Here is an 18,606-nt window from a genome sequence, read left to right as displayed (position 1 = left end):
GCGTCCCTTGGTCTCAGTCCCTCTACTTTTTTTTGCACCCTGTCGTTGATTTTCCCCTTCGTGTCTGTGGTGGTGCTCCGGGGCTTGCAGCAGGAGGGTGGAGGGTGAGTACTCCTGGCGGGATTCCCTGAAATAGACGGAGATAACGAGTTTCGTGCGGGAAAGCAGAGCTCGCTCGGCTGCACACTCCCGGCTGGCTCAGCCTCCAAGACCGCACGAGTCCCTCGGGTCCCGGGACGTGGCTCCGCCCCTCCGGCCGCTGGCCTGGATTGGCTGCCAGGGCCCGGCCCCTGACCAATCAGACGCGGGGGCGTTGTCCCGGGGGCGGGGCCCCGCTTCCCGCCTCCAGCGCTGCGCCTGCGCGGGTTCCAGGCGCCCAGGAGAGCCCCCGCTGGCTCGGGGCGGCTGCTGCCTCTAGTCTTCCGACCGCGGGTGCAGGCGGGACATGGCCGCGGCCACAGTGACAGCTGCAAGACGAGGCTTCTGCCGAGCCCCTCCGCTGCTCCTCCGGCGCGGATACCAGACGGAGAAGGGAGTCTATGGCTACCGGCCGAGGAAGCCCGAGAGCCAGGAGCCCCGGGGCGGCCTGGCGCGCCCTCCAGGTCGGGGATGGAGCGGGGCCGTGGGTGCAGGGGCTGGGGCGGGGGGGGCGGGGTCCTCCCAGCTAGGCCCGAGGTGGGGTGCTCCTGTGGGAGCGGAGAGGTCGGGCCTGGGGGTCTGCAGGGTGCGCTCAGGCGAGTGGGGGCGGGGCTGGGGGGCGAGGGCGGGTCGAGGTCGGGGTCGGGGTCCTGGTCTGACCCGCCTCGGAACTGGGGAGCCCAGGGCTCGAGGCCTCGGCGTTGGTGCCGCGCCTGGGCGATCTTCCCCTGGTTCCTGTGCGGACTGGTTTTGCGAGGTCTCGTCTTTTCTTTCCCCGTTGGATGTGAACTTGTGGGAACTTAGTTTTTTGCGAAGGCGGGGCTGCGGGGGAGGGGGAAGAAAAGAGTTCTCAGATCTCCCAGCTCCTGGGGTTTCCTCAAGGACGCATTTCCAGGGCCGTGTCGAGCAGACTGTAGGGCGACGGTGAAGAGGGCAGTTGGCTGGTGGTCTTGGACCACAGCATGGTGTGAATTATTTGTCTCCCTGACCTAAACTAGCCTCTTAACTTTGATTTCAGAGTTTTAAACTCCTTTCTGCATTTAGGACTGTATTACTGGTGGTCTTAATGGATTAGGAGACATGAACATAAGTGTTTGAGACTTTCTCTTTGCATGCTCATGTGCAAGAGACCTATTTTGAGTATTTGGTTTATGCTGCAAAGTTGTCTAAATTTTCTTTAAAAAAAAAACATTTATTTGAGAAAGTGAGAGACAGAGCACTGCTGGCACGGGGGAGTGAGGGGAGGAGCTGAGGGAAAGAATCTTCCAGCAGACTCCTCCTGATCCTGAGCCTGCCCCTCTGGCTCCCTGATCCTTGAGATGATGACTGAGCCACCCAGGCACCCCAAGTTGTCAATATTTAATCCTTACAGAATAGAAGATGAATACAGATTGATTATTAGAGGAAGACCATTTGGCATCTCCAGTCTAGGTATGAGATTAACAATGAAGATCCTCTTCATCATATAAGTACCCAAACTTTGAATCTTATATTACCCACTGGAACCTCAATATTTTGCTCTTGTCCTCAGGGGACATTTATAGCAGACCCGATTTCTGTCTCTTGGATGTAATGGGCCTTCTTTAGGGAATGAAGGTAGGACTCTTGGTGTCTTATTTCACTTTGCAAATCGAGTGTCAAGAATTTTACATGTCAATTATTCTTAGACTTAAGTGTGTATTCAAATCACTTTGAATTGGTTTTTAAAATGTCAGCTTCGGGGCACTTGGGTGGCTCAGTTAGTTGAGCACCTGATTCTTGATTTTTGGCTCAGGCCAAGATCTCTGGGTGATGAGATCCAGCCTGAGGGCCCTGAGCTCAGAGAGGAGTCTACTGGAGATTCTCTCCTTCTCCCCCTCCCTACTGCTCTCTCAAATAAATAAATAAACAAACAAACAAATAAATAAATTGTTTAAAATGCCAATTCCCAGGCCTCCCCTTATCTTACTATTCTAATTCAGTGGTCTGAGATCAGGTTCAAAAATATAGATTTTTATTTAGGCACCCCAGGTGATTCTCTAGCAGAAAATACATAGCCATCGATGGCCAAATGCTGTTATAAGTCATAAGGGATGTATGTGTAGGACATGTTTGACAATCTCTTCTTCATTTAAAATCATATTAGTGTGTGCTCAGTGTACAATTATTGTGATTTTGTTTAAGATTTTCCCTCACAATTGAGTCTCTATTTGATTTTTTTTTTTTAAGATTTTATTTTTAAGTAATCTCTACAGGCAATGTGGGCCTTGTTCCATCAAGTGAGCTGGCTAGACCCCCCCTGATTCATTTTTTTAAAAAAATTTATTGATTGAGAGAGAGCACAAGCAGAGAGGTGGGGAGACAGGCATAGGGAGAGGGAGAAGCAGACTCTCCACTGAGCAGGGAGTCTGACTTGGGGCTCGATTCTAGGACCCCAGGTTCATGACCTGAGCCAAAGGCAGACACTAAACTGAGCCCACCCAGGCATCCCTATTTGATTCTTTTTTTTTTTTTAATTTTTATTTATTTATGATAGTCAGAGAGAGAGAGAGAGAGAGAGAGAGGCAGAGACACAGGCAGAGGGAGAAGCAGGCTCCGTGCACTGGGAGCCCGACGTGGGATTCGATCCCGGGTCTCCAGGATCGCGCCCTGGGCCAAAGGCAGGCACCAAACCGCTGTGCCACCCAGGGATCCCCCTATTTGATTCTTAATAACAACCTGACAGCTGAAAACTAAGCCTTGCTTTGGAAAAACCTGAGCCAGTGGTTTCTAACTGAAAGACTGTATCCAAATCATCTTGGGAACTTTGAGCTGGTGTGGTGTGAAACATATTTCTGGGGTTGATTTTATATATAATCCCTTCCCTCCCCATCACTAGTAATGAATTTGCTCGATTGTAAGGTGCTTGATGATATTTGAAAGTTCATTACTGAGTCAGAACTGCAGGCCAAGGGTGGCCTCATGTGGTATTTGGAGGCAAGAATGAAATCAATGCCTGAAAACAATTGCTTGTTGCAGTCATAGGGTCTAGCTTAGGGAATTTTGTTGTTAAGGGCAATAATTTTGTTTATATTCTTATTTTTTAACTACTTTGAATAAAACTGAAGGGCAAGTGGGCCACTCTGTAACTTTCTTCAAAATTACCATTGCATGCAAGATCTGTGACAGGTTTTTCTTCTCTTCTGTTTCAGAATTTACTTCATTATTTTGTAGTGACTCTGTTTGTAGATCACGATCTCCTACTAGGCTGGGTAGGAGAAAGGGGGAAGGAGAGTTGGGTCTGTCACTTCCAGTAGCATCTCTCTGGCCAGAACTTGGTCACTATATATCTTCAAAAGAGACTGGCAAGCATAATTATTATTCAGGGTGGCCAGGTACCAGCTAAAAATTATGTGAGGAAAATGCTGGAAAATAATTCATAATCACTGCACTCTACCCCTCCGGCCACTCAAATAACCTAAGCTTCCCATACATAGAATGTATTCATGTCTCTTCTCTTCCATTCATTCTTGAAACCAGCTCAGAGTCTATTATCTCCGGAGAATGTACAGTCCTCTCTGTAGGGCTGTCTGTGTCTTCTCATGATCGGGAATGTTATAAACTGCCATGCGTCCCCTATTGACACATTCAGTATACAAAGAAAACTCACATGTGGAAAAAGAAAGAATGAGAAACTGCAAGCAGTCACTGTTCAAACGAGTTATCAAATCCTGTTGGAGAGGAATGATAAAAGCTTCTTGATGTGGCTCCCTAGTAAGGTCACTACATTCCCTTGGCTCTGCCTTCTGCGTCCTCATCCATTGTCTTCTGGGGCCATTCTGATGTGGGCGTGGGGGAGTATGCCCTCCTTGGGGGCTGCACACCTTCCACAATCTACTTTATTTTGGTATAGTTGGGAGCCTGAGAGTTACTTTAAGGGTACTCAGTTGCAGGGCTTTTTTTTTTGACTGGAACTAGGATTTGTTTGGCAGTACAATTTTCTTTTTTCTTCTTTTTAAGGTTTATTTGTTTATTTGAGAGATAGGGGTAGGGGGGAAGGGGCAGAGGAAAAGGGAGAGAGAACCTGAGCAGACTCTTCGCTGAGTGCAGAGCCAGATGTGGCTCGACCCCGGGACCCTGAGACCATGACCTGAGCCAAAATCAAAAGCTGGATGCTTAACCCTACTGAGCCACCCATGCACCCCAGTAGTACAATTTTCTTATGACAATCATAGGTTTGCAGTCTTTTTGCTTGTGGTCATTCTATGAGCAAATTGCCTTTAGTCAAAGATCTCATCTAGACCTACTTTTAAAGCCTTGAAACCTCTGGTCTTTTACTTACTGCTTCTGTGCTCTACCCACTCTAAACTTAATGGTGCTTACCTGAGACCCTCTAGAATAATAGTGGGAAGGCAACACCCTTCATTGGACCTTGAAGGCTCAGCTGGCTCCCATTGTCTAATAGTGAATGCTTTCTAGAAGGTACTGGAAGAAGAGTTTGTGTGTTCTCTTACCTCCTGCAAAGACAGCCTCTTCCAGACCACCTTTTTCTAAGTGCTTCTAGTTTCCCAAATTTGCCAGGACCTGCCTTCTAGGTCCAGAGGCCTCCCATTAGCAGAGCTAAATTTCCCTTTATCTTTTTTTGCTCAGTCTAGCTTGACCTCATCTTTCTCCCAGGGCTTTCCTGAAAGTGACAAGGAACAGTGATCACCCACTACTAAGCCATAGCCCCGTGGACATAAAGTCTGCCTGCAGGATATCACAGGTGATACTTTCACCGCGTGTTTTGTCAGATAGCATCACACAGTGCTCATTAGCTTTCTTGTCTGAAATGTCTGGTCCTTGACACCTGCTGCCTGACTGCTAAGCCAATGTCACAGGCATTTTAGGCTCTGTTAGGGTAGCAATCCACTGGGTACCAAATTATGTATTAGATAGGATAAGTTCAGGGACTGTGTCAGAGATCTGGAGTAACAGTGACTTAATTAAGTAAGATGAGTAAAGGTCTGAGCTGGGATGGCAGCTCTGCTCTGCAAAGTCATTAGGGATTCAAGATCCCTCTGTGTTGTTTCTTCACCATCCTGTGGGTGTTGCTCTCTACTCTGGTCCAGGATGGGTCACCACTGCATCCACAGTCTCCATCCACATCCTCCAAAAGGGGGAAGGAAAAGAGAACACCTCTCCCTTTAAGGGCAAGACTCAGAAGTTGCATACATCACTGCTGCTATCTTCTCACTCATCAGAACTTAGTCACATGGCCAACTGGCTGTCTAGAAGGCCGGGACATAGGTCTTTATTCTGGGTGGCCATATATTCAACTATCTATTACTACGAAAAAGAAGGGAAAATGGATATTGGGAGTTGTAGGAGTCTCTGCTACAGACATATTGTAAAAATCTGGGGCAAGCAACCCACCTTCAACTTTTTCATCTTATACTAATTTTCAAATTTGGAGCACTGTGTTACTCAAAGCCTTGCTTTCTTTCTATTTTCACTACTGGGATCCTAGTCTCGGCTTTTAATTCTGGTCTGCTGCTGCTGCAAAAAAAAATAATCATAATAATTCAAATGTTTTAACCAAGATCCACGGATCCCTATGGAAAAGTTTCAGAGGGTCTGTGGACCTTGAGCAACTCTGTGTCTATTTTTAGGAAAAGAGCATGTAACTTTTACTGAATTCTCAAAAAAAGAGATCCATGACTTTGAAAAGATAAAACTGCTAGCCTCACTGGTATTAAGATTTGTAGCCTAGTTCCTGTCTGGCTTAGACCAATCTTTCTGAAACATTGGTTTCATTGAGTCGTTTTCTTAACTCAGATGTCCAAAGGCTCCACTTTGCCTCTCAGAATAAAATGCAGATTCTCTAGCTTGATAGTCAATGCTCTTCATTTTTTGTGACCCATTCTGCTTTCTTTCTTACCTCTCTCCAACATAAATTCCCCCACATTTTAGGCTTTATCCTATATGCCTTTCCACTGCTTACCCATCTCCATACCTGTCTCCTCCATGACATCTTCCCAGACAATGCCTGCCTATCCTAATCTGAGCCACTTCAACTCTTAGTATGGGATGGACTAAGATGGACTTGGACTCTATTGAGGTTGTTTTTTTTTCCAAGATTTTATTTATTTATTCATAGAGAGAGAGAGAGGCAGAGACACAGGCAGAGGAAGAAGCAGGCTCCATGCAGGGAGCCCGATGTGGGACTCCTGGGTCTCCAGGATCATGCCCTGGGCCAAAGGCAGGCACCAAACATCTGAGCCACCCAGGGATCCCTCTATTGAGCTTTTTACGACTGAGTGCGGTTTTGTGTAGGGACCTATCATCTCACCTTGTAAAATTCTGCCTGGTAAAGATCTTGTCTTACATTCCTCCCAGCTCTACATTAAACGGAATACCTATTAAATGACTTATTCCCACCAGGAAATGGAAATATGATTCTGTACATGTAATTTGTTGTAACATTTAGTGCACTTGAACTTTGGGTACACCACCATCATACCAAGTATCAAGAAAGGAAGCACCATACACGTTGGGTAATATAATGTATTACTGTGTTTTAGAAAAAGTAATAATTTCTTTTTTACTGATGAACGCAGTGAAGACTTGCTGGGTTTTTTCTTAAATCCCATTGAAGTGTGTGCTTATGGTCAGTTCTATTAATTAGAACAGGAGTACGTGGTTTAATTAATGTCTGCCAGTTGTCCTGAAAGGTACCCTATTGGTTGAGAAGAACGATTGAGTTGATGTGATGGATCACGTCACCTTTTTGGTATTGGCAAAGTCAATCGAAGGACAAGCCCTACTGAAAATAGTTGCATGGCACCACCCACATCACAAGTGACAGTGCAGTGGGAAGACTTAACGATCAAAGTTATGGTGCCTCCCTCCTCCTCTTTGCCCTTCCTTCATCAGCCTTCTTTCTTCAAATATTTATCATGGCTGAAAATCAATGCTTGCATAGGACAACTGCATCATTTGCTAAGACTTCCATTGCACTTAGGGTTTAAGGAGATATTGAATTTGCTTCTAGTAACCTCTTAGATGGCAGTGGTTTCACTAGTTAAAATTTGACCTATGATGAGTGTTCTTTGTAGCTGGTGATTAGTAACAGCTTGTACTTTAACCTCTGTAAACCTCAATTCAGGTAAACTTGAATTTACTTATGAACAATCCCACTTTAAATGGAGGAGTGCTGATTCATGAGTATAAATTTAATTATGGAGGATTTGGATCACAAAAAAATGGCAGGATTTAGGGATCAGCAGAAGATGGGAGCCATAGGATTCCAAACAGCATTGAGTGGTTACTGACCTTGCACTGAGCTTTAATAGTTGAAGTTGTGGGTATATTGCATATTAGAAATAACAGGAGCCTTTACTGGAGTCATGGGAAAAGTAGTTGAAGAAAATCTTATTGCACAGAGATTTTTAAAAATTTACTTAATTCTGGAGTACAAATGCAGACCAAAAAAGGCTAATGGCATTAGCTTTTGTACTTTTTTTTTTTTGGTTGTCTCCGTGATTTCCAGTTCTCTCATCCCTTTTGCCATTCTGGGCTTCTGTTTTCAATTTTTTTAAAAAAGATTTTATTTATTCATTTGCATGTGAGAGTTAGTGAGAGATAGAGCACACAAGTGGGGGGAGGGGCAGAAGGGGAGGGAGTAGTAGGCTCCCCGCTGAGCAGGAAGCTGGATTTGGGGCCCAATCCCAGCACTCTGGGATCATGGCCTGAGCCAATGTCAGATGCTTAACCGACTAAGCCACCCAGACGCCCCTTCCCTTTTCAATCTTTCTTGTAGTATAATGGATAAATGACTGAGTTGAAGTCAAATATGCTTGAGTTCAAATTCCAACTTCTTCACTATCTGATCACATTTTGGAAGTCACATAACCCTCTTTGAGCCCCAATTAACTCTTCTGCAGATAAAGATACCTATTTCAGAGTTGTTACAAGGGTTAGGTAAGATGATATGTGTGAGACACTGACTACAGGGTGTAGCAAAGGTTAGTGCTCACTATCATTTCATCTGTGACCCTTATCTATCTTGGCAGTGATTTAGAAAGGATTGGGAGAAAAACAGGATCAGAACAAAGTGGGGGTTTGTTTTGTTTTGCTTTTTAGTTTAGTTTTTAAATTTTTTTCAAGAAAAATATCTGGCGAAATAAATTTATTTTATAAGATAAGAAATTTATTTTATAAGCATATGAGGATATGCTTCTGCCTTTGGCTCAGGTTAGGATCCCAGGGATCAACCCCTGCACTGAGCTTCCTGCTCAGCGGAGAGTCTGCTTTGCCATTTCTCTCTGCTGCTCTCCCTACTTGCTTGCTCTCTCCCTGCCTTTATAAATAAATAAATAAATAAATAAATAAATAAATAAATAAATAAATAAATAAATAAACAAACAAACAAATAAATAAACAAGCAAACAAACAAACAAATAAAATCTTTCTAAAAAACGATATTATTAGTTTGGGGTGGAAAGAGAGGATATGATATAAAATGAACTCAGTTTCACAGCCTACGTCTGTGTTGTACAGAATATGGTACTCTGGTACAGAGTCTTAGTGTTAATGTGGGTATCTACGATGTTCCTAAGCTGAAGCTGGGGTCAGCTGTCACATTTTAATGGGGTTCAGAGGGACTCCAGTTATAACATTCTCATTCTTGGAATTTTCATGACTTCATAGATACCCAACATTCTCATTCCCACTTGCTATAAGGATATGCTGCCTTGAATACAAGAGACTGTGGATACTATCTAGATACTTTTGGGAAGAGGCTATTATGACCAGATGATGAAAAAGAACTATACTGACTTTAAATATTTAGTTTATCTGTCTATGTACTTCATAATGGTTAATATGAACCCCTTCTTCCTGAAAATAAAACATTCCTCATTGCCCCCACTGTGCTTGTTTGAGAATAAAGCAATTGATGTAAATATCCCTACAGTAATTTTTTTTTTTTCATTCTCCCATTAGCTAAGGTTCTTTTGGTCACAAGCATCAGAAACCACTGTGGCTCTCTAAAGCAAAGAGGGAACTTTATTTGAAAGATACGAGGGAATCTCCCAGAACTGAAGGATATGTGCAGCACCCAAGACTGGGGTGGAGTGGAGGGGAAGAAGATCAGAACTAACTCTAGGAATATTGGTAAAAGCTGTGTGTGAGCTCACAGGGCACAGCTGTTAATGTACTTAGCTCCTATGCTACCCATAATGCGTGTCGGGGTCCTCGAGACCCCCCCTACATATAGAGATTCACCAGAAAGACTCATGGCACTCAGCCTATAGTTGTACTCATGGCTCAGGTTTATCACAGTGATGTAATAAGGATCTGGATCATAATGGAGAAAAGCACAGGAAAAGTCACCTCTGGAGGCACCTTTGTGCAGGCTTTTTCATGCTCTCTGTCCCATGAGGGGTGACACAGACTGCACTCCTCTTCTAGCAACACAAACACAGTAGTATATATACCCTGGAAGTCCATTAGCAACTTGGCCCCCAAGGTTTTTATTGGCAGATGTTCATGTAAGCATCCTCTGTGTGTGCCAAAATTCCAGACTTCCAGAAGAAAAGCAGGTGTTCAGTAGAAGCCACGTTGTTGGCACAAACAGGAGGCGTAGCAAACCATCCTTATCTCCCAAAACCAAGTCATAAATTCTGGAAAGATGAAATCGGACCCACCTTGATTCAGGTGTCTTTGGAATCTGTGAATTGGGAAGGAGGCAGAAGGGAATGTGGTAAACATGGTCTCAGGATCCTACTTTCTGGAATGAGAGGATGTGGCTCTCAGAAAGAGGGGCTCAAAGCAAGGAAGGAGCATCCACTGCAGCTCTTGTACTGTGTGTTTGAGGGCTCTGGAGAACTTTCATCAACGATGATTGTGTGACTCTCTTATGATATGCTGAATCTTAGGACTTGATTCAGTTCATAACAGATGTTTCTTGAGCATCTACTATGTGCCAGTCTCTTAAACCAGAAGCATGCTTTCGGTATTTTCCATTTTGTTTTGAAGAAGCATGTGTCTCTCTGCTGCTGTTTTCCCTATTTTCTCTGGCTTCTTAGAGATTGAAACATCAAATTAAATTCTTCTGAACTTCTATAGATAACCTAAGTGCTAAGTTGTTTGGATGGTATTATGCCTAACATAAACATATGCATTTTTCTTTTACAGTAATCCTTTGGTTTATTTTTACAGTGATAAAGTTATTTTTATGAGGAATATATGTATTCAGTTGCTGTGCTCTCATCCTCTTGTCTTTTCACTATTTGCCACAAAAGTAATACAGGTGAAGCACTTTCATCCAAAGCATTTGAAACTAGAACGTGTTAGTTTCATGTTAATTTCAAAAAGGTCATTAAAGCAAGGAGTAAGATAAAGGAATGAGAGATGCTTTAAATATTTTCACAAATATATTTATTTTTGTTTTCATATTTCCAAATCTTTAAAAATAAGAGCACTTATGGAAGCAATCTGAATGCAACATTTCTCCAGATTTTTTTTTTAAAGATTTATTTATTTATTCATTCAGAGAGAGCGAAGAGAGAGGCAGAGACACAGGCAGAGGGAGAAGCAGGCTCCATGCAGGAAGCCCGATGTGGGACTCGATCCTGGGTCTCCAGGATCACACCCCAGGCTGCAGGCGGCGCTAAACTGCTGCACCACCGGGGCTGCCCCCATTTCTCCAGATTTTTATGATTTCTCCTCCAACATTTTATTTTCTCCCATAGCAAAAGCCTTAGGTACAAATATACCTGATTCTTACAAGCATGAAGTCCATGGGTGGGGACAGGTGTGCCAGGGGACATGGAGAAAACCTCTGAAATCAAAAGCTTTCAGAGCATAGTAGGTGGCAAGTCAGTTAAATGGATACAATTTAAAGAGTTCTATGCATGTTCACTGTGGAGAATTTAGTAAATATGATTAGCAAAAAACCAAAAATCAGGAATTTTAATATAGGATAATCCCTAAGTTTTAGTCCATTTCCTTTACACATATGAAATATATATACACACATACATATATAGGAATACTATAGATACTAATATTATGCTATATAGACTATGTAATGAAATATGTTTTATGTATTATACACATATACATTTTAACAAAGAGCAGGCTCCTGCTGTATATGCTGCATATAGTCTTTTTTCCTCCTCATACACTTAAGTTTCTCCTACAACATTGTTTTGCAATGGCTATTGGCAAAGGAAGATTAGTTGACAGCACTATGGCTTGTCTCTGGGAGGATGGGCGGTTTGCAGAATTAGAGGACTGATAGTAGGGGAAAGTCTATGAGGAACTTTCGGGGAGGGTGTGGTGATGAGTAGCTTCACCTCCTATTGTTCCCTGGGGGAAAGCAGGTTCCAGTTAGGTCAGGGGTATAAGGAGTGTTTAGGGAAGAGGGAGAGAATGCAGAGAGATTTGTTAATCATGGAGCAGAATTCCATGGAATTCCAATGGAAGGATCTGGGAGGCAGAAAGGGAAGGGATATGGAATTGGATCTTCAAGAAGAAACCAGAGGGGGGCTCCTGGATGGCTCAGTACATTAAGCGTCTGCCTTTGGTTCAGATTATGATCCCAGGGTTCTAGGATCGAGCCCTACATGGGTCAGGTCATGATCCCAGGGTCCTAGGATAGAGCCCCATGTAGGGCTCCCTACTCAGCAGGGAGTCTGCTTCTCCCTCTCCCTCTGCCCGTCTCCCTGCTCATGATCCCTCTCCCTCTCTCTCTCTCTCTAATAAATAAATAAAACCTTAAAAAAAAAAAAAAGAGGAGGAAGGAAGAAACCAGAACAATGGAAGGAGGGCCTGAGAGAAAACAGAGGGGCAGGATGGATATAGAGGTGCAAGGGGGGAGAGGCCCCCACTCTCTGGCTCTGCCAGAACAGCAGTGGACATGTATTCTTTGGAGTGAGCAGCATGCTTTTATGCCAACTCCTATGCCTTTGCTCTAAAGTAGCTTGAAAAGCCTGGTGAGCAGTTAAAAATGGGAGCAGTGATCTCTGTGAGCGGACATAGGTTCACTAAGAGAATGTTTTCAACAAGGCTACTAATCTGAGAATGGTGATTATAACCTTACATGTTTACTATTGGACTTGTCCCACTAGAGATGTGGTTTTGTACATGTTACTAGAAGCTGTGGAAAGTGTAGGAGATCACCCAGAGAGAAAATAGATTGAGAAAAAGGCTCTGAGCAGATGTGCAGAGCACTGTTTTAGAGATGAACTCCCCACAAAATTACTAAGGTTGAGTAGCCAGTGAGGTAGGAGGAAGGCCAGGATCTTGCAACGTCACAGAGCCCAGGGAAGAATATGGGATTTTTTGTTTTGTTTTTGGAGGGTGGAGGGAAGGAGAATGTGGTTTAATTGTGTTTTATTTATTTAAATTCAATTAATTTACATATAGTGTATATTTAGTTTCAGAAGTAGAGTTCGGTATTCATCAGTTGCATTAAGACACCCAGTGCCATTCCATCACAGGCCCTCCTTAATGCCCATCATTCAACAACCCCATCCCTCCACCTCCCTCCCCTCCAGCAACTCTGTTTGTTCCCTATAGTTAACAGTCTTTTATGATTTGTCTTCCTCTCTGATTTTGTCTTGTTTTATTTTGATCTCTTCCCCTTTGATCCTCTGTTTTGTTTCTTAAATTCCATGTATGAGTGAGATCATATAATTGTCGTTCCCTGTTGACTTCTTTCCCTTAGTATAATACACTCTAGCTGCATGCACGTCATTGCAATACTACTCAGCCATCGAAGAAAAGAAAAATGTGTTTTTAAGGAGTGGCCAGTGGGGACAATGCTTTAGATGTGGTCTATCTGGATTTTAGCCATACATCCAAAAATTTCCTACTTTGTAGCACAGCAATTGAGAACTTTAATAGGGTTCAGAATAGAACCCCTGTAGCAGTTTATATGATTACCCTCCAGCCTGAAATAAATTCATTTACTGGGATTGTTTGATTAGTTTACTAGACATAATATGGAACCTCCTGTCGTATTAGTGTAAACACATTCTTTACATATTCATTTCATCTCTATTTTTCCTGTGAGCCTGCAGCAAGCCATACATTTGGCAATCCTCTGACTACAAACCCAAGCACATATGTAGCTCACTTCATTGCAATAAATGTTCATGAACGATAATTAAATGTTTCAAAATATGCTAACAATTTTCCCTGGGTTCTAAGAATAAAAACAAACTGAAAAAAATGTTCATTTTTTTGAACATTTTTCATTTTCTTGTGTGCACTCAAGAGTGGATCTGCTCATCTTCAGGGATTTGCAGTCAGTCTGTAAGGCTGCCTTGATGAACTGAAGGTGAATTGAATGTAAGCATGAAGGAATTTTTTTTTCTTCAAAGTTTGGAAGACCTTTCATGTGGAAAAGGGGAAAAAAAGCAATTTTGGGCTCAATATAAAATCACCAATTGGATTCACTGAGAGATAATGCCTCTCCTTTAAGCAGAGATGGAGGAACTGCACATTTAGGCTTTATAAAGGAGATCTTTCTTTCTTTCTTTCTTTCTTTCTTTCTTTCTTTCTCTCTTTCTTTCTTTCTTTCTTTTTTTTTTATTTGCACTATGTGTGTGACAAGATCATTTTTAAGATCTTTTTCTGGTCTAAGATTTCATGAGTCTGAAATAACTGTGACCTGGGGCCTTTAAGAAACGGGGAAGGAAATGTAGCATTGATTTTGTAGTTCTACCTATTTCTACTTTTTTATGTAAAATATTTAAAAATCTCAAATAATAAGAGGACTATAATTATCCCTAATCTCAGCATTTTAACAATTCTTTTCGATTTGAGGTGTTTCCTTTTACTATCTATCAATGGACATAGTTGTTTTACAAATGTGCGCTCATAGTTCTGTTCCCTTTTTTTTTTTTTCCAGTGTGTTTTCCTGGATTCCGGTAGTCTTTAATCCTGAGATATGGTGGGTGGAAGCAATGCATTAAAAATGTTTTAGGCTACAAAGGCTTCTTAGAAAAACTGGTTTTGTGTGTGTGTGTGTGTGTGGGCATTTCCTAAATTGTTTGTATTATTTTCTTTTCCATTGGAATTAGTTGATCATGGCCTTGCCAGATTGGTGACAGTATACTGTGAACATGGTCATAAAGCTGCCAAAATCAACCCCCTCTTCAGTGGACAAGCCTTGCAGGAGGATGTGCCTGAAATCCAAGCTCTTCTGTCGACCGTGCAAGGACCCTTTAATACCTCAGGTAAAGCTGGTTGAGGGACGCCTGGCAGGCTCAGCGGTTGGGTGGCTGCCTTCGGCTGCCTTCAGCTCAGGTCGTGATCTTGGGATCTGGGATTGAGTCATGCATCTGGCTCCTGAGAAGAGCCTGCTTCTCCCTCTGCCTGTGTCTCTGCTTCTCTCTCTGTGTGTCTCTCATGAATAAATAAATAAATCTTTAAAAAAAAAAAAGCTGGTTGACACTAGACTGTCCATGTGACAGTTAGCTGCCAACATGAGGTAGAGCTCCTTTCTCTGTTCTTGAAGAATCCACATGTCCCCCTCACCACCCCTGGGGCTGAGGCTTCCAAGGGATATGAGCTGACAGTGAGGGGCACTTTCAAGCATTGTCTAAGAGGACCTGTCTTGAGGTTCTAGAATAGTCTTTCAGTAAGACCCATTTCTTCTGAGTTTGAAAACATATTCACCAAATAAGACATACAAGTAGCCAGCAGGTGTATGGAAAGGTATTCAGCATTGTTCATCATCAAGGAAATGTAAATCAAAACCACGGTGAGATATTATCACCTCACACCTGTTAGAATGGCTGTTATAAAAAAGACATGAGATGACAAGTGTTGATGAAGATGTGGATGTGGAGAAAAGGGAGCCCTCATGCACTGCTGGTGGGAATGCAAGTAGGTATAGCTACTCTGGAAAACAATATAGAGGTTCCTCAAAAAATTAAAAATAGAAATACCGTATGATCCAATAATCCCACTTCTGAGTATTTATCCAAAGGAATTGAAATCAGGGTCTTGAAGAGTTACCTGTACTTTCATGTTTATTGTGGCATTATTACAATAACCAAAATACAGAAACAACCTAAATGTCCATCAGTGGATGAATGAATAAAGAAATGCAGTAAAGGGGCACCTGGCTGGCTCAGTTGGTAGAGCATACAACTCCTAATCTTGGGGTCATGAGTTCAAGCCCCACATTAGGCGTAGAGCCTACTTTAAAAAAAAGAAAGAGAATGCAGTATGTGCACAGAATGGAATATTATTCGGCCTTAGAGAAAAGGGAATCCTGCTATTTGTGACACCATGGATGAACCTTGGGGACATTATGCTAGGTGAAATAAAACCAGTTGCAGAAGGATGGATACTACAGGATCTCACTACATGAGGAATCTCAAGTAGTCCAACTTGTGCTAGCTTCAGCAGCACAGATATTAAAACTGGAATTATACAGAGGGGGTTAGAATGGCCCTTGCACAAGAATAACCTGCAAATTCATGAAGCATTCCATATTTAAGAAAAATAATGAAATAAAATAGTCAATTCTTAGAACCCATAGAATAATGGTGCCCAAGGTCTGGGTATAGGTGGAAAAGAGAAGCTGTGGGTTAAAGGTACAAAGTTTCAATTATGAAAGATAAATAAGTATGGAGATCTTCTATACAATGGGGCCTACAGTTAACAATACTGTATTTTATACTTAAAAATTGGGTAGAAAAGAGTTATTATGTTCAGTGCTCTTTCCACAAAATAAAACAGATTATTTGAAAAATGAATAAAAAATTACAAGCCCTGAAATTAAAAAGAAAAAAACAGTCAGACTCCCATTATGTGCCACTTTACATCTATCATGTCAATTCATTCTCATACCTACTTCCTAAAGAAGTTACTGCCATCTTTATTTTACAGATAGAACAGAAACTCAGAGAATCTAAGTAACTTGTAGCTAGAAAGTGGCAGAGGTACGGTGACAACCCACATCTGCTTCCATTCTGTAGCCTGCACCCTTTCTGCCTGTTTTCTTTCACACCCTGGGAACTTAAACGAAGTTGGTGCTGGATAACCAGTCAGGATCCTGGGCTCCTACCTCATGTCATATTTTATTTTATTTTTTTGTTATTTTATTTTATTATTATTATTTTTTAAGATTTTATTTATTTATTCATGAGAGACATACAGAGAGAGAGAGAGGCAGAGACACAGGTAGAGGGAGAAGCAGGCTCCATGTACCGGGAGCCTGATGTGGGACTCGATCCTAGGTCTCTAGGATCACACCCTGGGCCGAAGGCAGGCGCTAAACCGCTGAGCCACACAGGGATCCCTATTTTATTTTTTAAAATTAAATTATTTTATTTTATTTTATTTATTTATTTTAAGATTTTTATTTATTTATTCATGAGAGACACACACAGAGAGAGAGAGAGAGAGAGGCAGAGACACAGGCTGAAGGAGAAGCAGGCTCCATGCAGTCCCAACATGGAACTCTATCCCGGGACTCCAGGATCATGCCCTGGGCTGAAGGCGGTGCTAAACCGTTGAGCCACCCAGGCTGCCCTATTTTATTTATTTTCATATTTCTTTATGACTTTTAAAGATTTTATTTTTAAGCAATCTTGACACTCAATGTGCGCTTGAACTCACAACCCCGAGATTGAGAGTCACATGCTCTTATGACTGAGCCAGCCAGATGCCCCTTTTGTCGTTTTTTTTTTTAAAGTTAATGTTGGCCAATGTCCAATTCTGGTATATGCATCAATTAATGTTCTAGTAATTTATTGCAGTGAAACGAACCACTCCAAAATATAGTGACTTTTAAGGGCACAATTTTATTATCTTGTGGTTCTAGGATTTGACTGGACTCAGCTAGGTAATTCTCAGTTGGGGTCTCTAAGACAAAATCTATGCCTCTATCATAATTTAAATGGCCCTTCAGGAATGGAAACACTTACCATTTTTATGTCATCCCTGTCTCTGTGTTGTGCCTTATTCTTGCTGAATCTGTGTACAGGTCCCTGATATAATTCTGTCAACTGATTCGTTCTTAACTTTGCATGGAATGTCCTTCTATCTCTACTTGATCAACCTATGACATTCCTGTTCATTTTTAGGATTCAATGAGCACTGACTGCTCTGTGAGGCAGAGCTACCCAGGGCTTGCTAAGGTAGAGTTCAGTATTCCCTCACCTATGCTCTCATGGTACTGTGAGTAATGCTCAACAACAGCACATCCACCAAAACAGATACAAAACTTAATATGATGTCAGAATAAGGACATCCTAAAAATATTCTCAAGTGTTCCATTCAGCATTAACCAGAAATATGAAGTTACTTATCAGAAAGTGCAACCTTGTTACTGCTAGGAAAAACTACCTTTCTATATGACATAGTATAATTATTACTTGTTTATAAATTTTGCTCTGTAATGCTTAAATTTCATTTAGGAAAAAGACTTTATTTTCTTTTCTAAGTAAGGTCTAGGCACAACGTGGGGCTTGAACCCACAACCCTGAGATCAAGAGTTGCATAAAGCAGCATGCTCTACCAACTGAGCCAGCCAGGAGCCCTGGAAAAGACCATTTCTTTTCTTTTCTTTTTCTTTTTTTTTTTGGAAAAGACCATTTCTTAGCCATGTTTATTCCCTCAGTGTCAATACAGCTTATGGTATATAGTAGATTCTCCAAACTTGCTTATTGGACAGACAAATCTATGTTTATCTCTAACCACGTATTTGTATATCTCTTCTTTTAGAAGCATAGGTCTGCATATTTGAAATACATGTAGTTTATAAGAATACCAGAAAATGTGAGAAATAAAGCTGCATGCTTCTCTGCATTATCACATTTAATGATTTTAATTTGTTGAAAATATTGGGGTAAAGTACACATAACCTTTGCCACTTTAACCATTTTTTAAATTTTATTTTAAGTAATTTCTGTACCCAATATGGGGCTTGAACTCGCAACCCTGAGGTCAGGGGTCACATGCTTGACTGATGAGCAGCCAGGCACCCCACCACTTTAACCATTTTATTTATTTTTTGGCTTTGTTTTTTTTTTTTTTTTTTTATTGGTGTTCAATTTACCAACATACAGAATAACCCCCAGTGCCCGTCACCCAATCATTCCCACCCCCCGCCCTCCTCCCCTTCTACCACCCCTAGTTCGTTTCCCAGAGTTAGCAGTCTTTACGTTATGTCTCCCTTTCTGATATTTCCCACACATTTCTTCTCCCTTCCCTTATATTCCCTTTCACTATTATTTATATTCCCCACATGAATGAGAACATATAATGTTTGTCCTTCTCCGACTGACTTACTTCACTCAGCATAATACCCTCCAGTAACCATTTTAAAGTATGTAATTCAGTGACACTTAGTACATCAACAATGTTGTGCAACCATCAAGTTAGTTCCAGAACATTTTTATCACCCCAAAAGGAAATCTTGTGCCTAGTAAGCAGTTACTCCCCATTTTGTCCTCTCTCCAGCCCCTGGCAACCACTAATGGTATTTTCCATTTCTATAGA

At 41.9% G+C, this 18,606-nt stretch overlaps 1 protein-coding gene and 1 non-coding gene across 2 annotated transcripts in view; both read left to right on the top strand.

Moving 5' to 3' along the window:
• Nucleotides 1–354: 354 nt before the first annotated feature.
• The window catches only part of DHTKD1 (dehydrogenase E1 and transketolase domain containing 1), a 51,617-nt gene continuing 33,365 nt past the window's right edge, over nt 355–18,606 (top strand). Inside the window, exons 1-2 of the mRNA XM_072825831.1 lie at nt 355–602; nt 14,172–14,327. Of these exons, the coding sequence (XP_072681932.1) occupies nt 446–602; nt 14,172–14,327 (313 nt within the window). The 5' untranslated portion in view covers nt 355–445. The remainder of the gene's footprint in view (nt 603–14,171; nt 14,328–18,606) is intronic.
• LOC140634516 (U6 spliceosomal RNA) lies at nt 15,492–15,598 on the top strand. Its single transcript, XR_012031961.1, has one exon. It is a non-coding gene; the product is annotated as a U6 spliceosomal RNA (small nuclear RNA).

Source organism: Canis lupus, chromosome 5, assembly GCF_048164855.1.
Source record: "Canis lupus baileyi chromosome 5, mCanLup2.hap1, whole genome shotgun sequence".
Lineage (NCBI taxonomy): Eukaryota > Metazoa > Chordata > Mammalia > Carnivora > Canidae > Canis > Canis lupus.
Note: the sequence above shows the minus strand (reverse complement) of the source record. Positions and strands in the feature narration are given on the sequence as shown.